This window comes from Pygocentrus nattereri, chromosome 8, assembly GCF_015220715.1.
Source record: "Pygocentrus nattereri isolate fPygNat1 chromosome 8, fPygNat1.pri, whole genome shotgun sequence".
Lineage (NCBI taxonomy): Eukaryota > Metazoa > Chordata > Actinopteri > Characiformes > Serrasalmidae > Pygocentrus > Pygocentrus nattereri.
In genome coordinates this window covers 45,756,700-45,759,942 of record NC_051218.1, presented here as the reverse complement: position 1 = coordinate 45,759,942, position 3,243 = coordinate 45,756,700, and the positions used below count along the sequence as shown (strand labels likewise).

Genomic DNA, 3,243 nt, shown 5'->3' with positions numbered 1-3,243 from the left:
AACCCTGAAGATCAGCGCAGACGGCTGGTCACCATAGCAACACAGACAACAGTCTCGCCCAGCTAGTAGATAACAAAACGGCAAAGAGAGAGATTTAAGACGAACATCGATAATCTGGAGATGAATGGACTTGTTAGTGTTTATAATCAGTCCAGCTGGTTTCCTGATATGTTTAACTGTTCTGCAACGAGAAACTGACAAACACTAGAAAGTTGTGAAGCTGTAGTCGCTTCTCATTCGCCAGCTTCTCGTTCGAATTTTCCTGTTCCACCTTAAATGGTGCCGCACTTACATTCTGACGGGCCAGACGCCATTTAAGGTGGAACGAGAAAATCTGAATAAGAATCTGGCGAACGAGAAGCGACTTCAGCCTCAGAAAAAGTTGAGCGTTGAGAGACGTTTTACATGAAACTGTTCTACTTCTGAGGAAAGGTTTCCTGCTGGAGATGCGAGAAAAGCTGCTATAACAGCGTTTAAAGCAAAGCAACTCTGGAGTTTCGTTTATATTTTTTAGTCTAAACTGGGACATTAGCACATATTAGATATTTTCAGCCAAGATGATGAAACGTTACTTCAATAAAATGGACATAAAAGGTTGCGGCTCTCTAAGTGGACATAACATTTGGGTTGCCGACCCGTTCTAGTAGAACATTGATCCAAAGCAGACCTCAAAATCAACACAAAAATAGTTCACTCAATATAGAATCAAGGTCTTGCCCTGACCTAAACTCCAACAGATAAAACCCAAACCAAGATTTATCGAAAGCACTGTAATTTACCTTTTAAGCGGTCAATGTATTTGAACACATCCAATAAAACAGCCCTAAAGAAAAGAAATGAAGAAACTGAGGCCCTGGAAAAAATACTCACCACTCGGGGACGCTCAGGATGACCAAACGAAGGACGATCCCAATTCTGACACCAATGTGAAAATGTGAAAAATCATTATGTGCATGGTGAATAAAACAGCCGCTCAATCTATAAGCTTTTTTTAAGATGTTTTATTTTCTTCTTTCTGTCAGCCTCTGTTCACATTTAATTTCTGATACAAATGTCTGCTAAAGAGCTGATCTCATGAACATTATGTAGCACACCAGATATTAGTGTAAGGTGCTGTTATCCAAAAGACCAAGTATATAAAGGGTTCCTATTACATCCAGTTAATATATTTCACTTACAAAAAGCCGTCTGAAACATTTGCTCCTGTACAATATGATTCTTCACTCTTATACAAACCTGTCACGTTATTTTAATATGTACACTCCCATGATAAAAACAGCTACCGCATGGAAAATACATAATAATTTAAAACAAGATTAAATACCTTGATAATGTGTCAACACTGTGGTTCCAAAACTTGCTCCTGCGTAGTTCGGCGTTTTTCTGTCTAATTAATATGCTAACTAGGCCTTCCTAAGCTGAAGTAGGTTTGTAAGGGCAGACAGAAGACTGAACTATGCATTGGTGGGTGGCAGGACCAGGCTTTGGAGACACTGTGCTCACTGAAAGGCATGCCAGTGAATGTGGCTTGTGGAAGTGCAGAATGCCACAAGCCAGTTTTTAAAGAACTATCCCAGTGTTTTCCAACCTAATCTCCATCTGCTACGCCTGTAGCACATGGTCGAATACCAGAGAATATTGATTAGGGATGTCAAACGATTGAAATAATACACTGTTATTAGTCATATTCATTATTTGTTGCTTTAGCTTAAATCTGAGCCCAAATAAGCTTCACCAGAGTGTGTTTACAGCTTTAAACGAACCTGAACATGAACATGAAAATGAAGTGACTGCAGAATGAACGTGACAATAAGGTGAATCTAGGTTCCAGTTTTCATCCATCGATGTCCAGTGAAAGCAAGCTTTCCACTTTTATGTTGCTTTTGTTAGTTCGCTGCTCATTGATTTATCCAGTTTTACTGACTGTCCAGCACTAATGATACTGATATTGCCAGTATCACTGAGTGCAGTTACATGCACTTAATAATCCGTTAACTACAGAAAATCAGGCTCTGTCAGCAATGCAATCAGTTTGGTTTGCGACTTATACTTCAGACTCGATGTGCTTTGGTGATGAACTAATTCACGGCAGCAGCAGCTTGGAGCAGTTTTACCAAGAGAGCCATCAATGACCTGCCATTTAAGACCTGTTTGAATGAGGGGCTGCAACTGCGAAGGAGCATCAAACAGCTGGGCTTCAAGGTGGAATAAAAGGGTAAAACAGGGATTTTTTTTAATTTATTGCATTAACACTCAAAACTGTTGACTTCCACACTTCTACTGTAAAAGTTGGTCACTGCGTACAGGACAGCGCATCATCATCTAGCATCTGTGCTGGTCAAAAATATCCTACAGATGCAGCAGGCTGAAGCATTTAGGCTGAAATACACTGGAGTATTCCACTGATAGAGAAAGGAGCTGCTGAATCAACCAACATTACTACCTGAAAAAGGTAACCAGCGGATTCCGGCCTAGGTTTGGTCATGCTTTCAGGGTGAAGTCAGTCTTGGGGCGGCACAAAGGGCCTTAGAGTGCTCATCATCCTCCGGCTCTGTACAGCCTAGGGATGGAATGAGAAAGCCTCAGAAAGTCTGACTCCCCAGAAAGCCACGTGTTCAGGCCGGATGCTCAGCAGGAGCAGTTGCCGCAGCCCTTCACGCTGTTCAGGATCTCCTCCTGCAGCTTCCTGCGCTCCTCCTCCTTCTGCCAGACGCGTTCGACCTGGGCGGGGGGCTTGCTGTTGCCGTTGCTGTTCAGGACCTTGCTGTTCTGTGTGTGCCACAGGTCGGCGTACAGACTGCTCGGCATGCTCAGGAGTGTGTGATGGTCTCCTCGCTCTGCTACCTTCCCCTAAGAACAAACATGAGAAAAGGATGATGAGAGAAATACAGTGAAGGGATGAGCAAGAGAGAATGAGATGAAAGGAATGGACAGGAGAGAGAGAGAGAGAGAGAGAGAGAGAGAGAGAGAGAGAGAGAGAGAGAGAGAGAGAGAGAGAGAGAGAGAGAGAGAGAGAGAGAGAGAGAAAAAAAGAGAAAAAAAGAGAAAGAGAGAGAGAGAGAAAAAAAGAGAAAGAGAGAGAGAGAGAGAGAGAGAGAGAGAGAGAGAGAGAGAGAGAGAGAAAGAAAGAGAAAGAGAGAGAAAGAAAGAGAGAGAGAGAGAGAGAGAGAGAGAGAGAGAGAGAGAGAGAGAGAGAGAGAGAGAGAGAGAGAGAGAGAGAGAGAGACACACACACACACACAC

At 42.8% G+C, this 3,243-nt stretch overlaps 1 protein-coding gene across 2 annotated transcripts in view; it reads right to left on the bottom strand.

Annotated features, from left to right (window-relative positions):
• Positions 1-986: 986 nt before the first annotated feature.
• The window catches only part of abcb7 (ATP-binding cassette, sub-family B (MDR/TAP), member 7), a 54,978-nt gene continuing 52,721 nt past the window's right edge, over positions 987-3,243 (bottom strand). Inside the window, exon 16 of one of the 2 annotated variants that reach the window (XM_017718811.2) lies at positions 987-2,850. In XM_017718811.2, coding sequence (XP_017574300.1) covers positions 2,629-2,850 — 222 coding nt within the window. In that variant the 3' untranslated portion in view covers positions 987-2,628. The remainder of the gene's footprint in view (positions 2,851-3,243) is intronic. The other variant, XM_017718814.2, reaches the window with a different exon arrangement.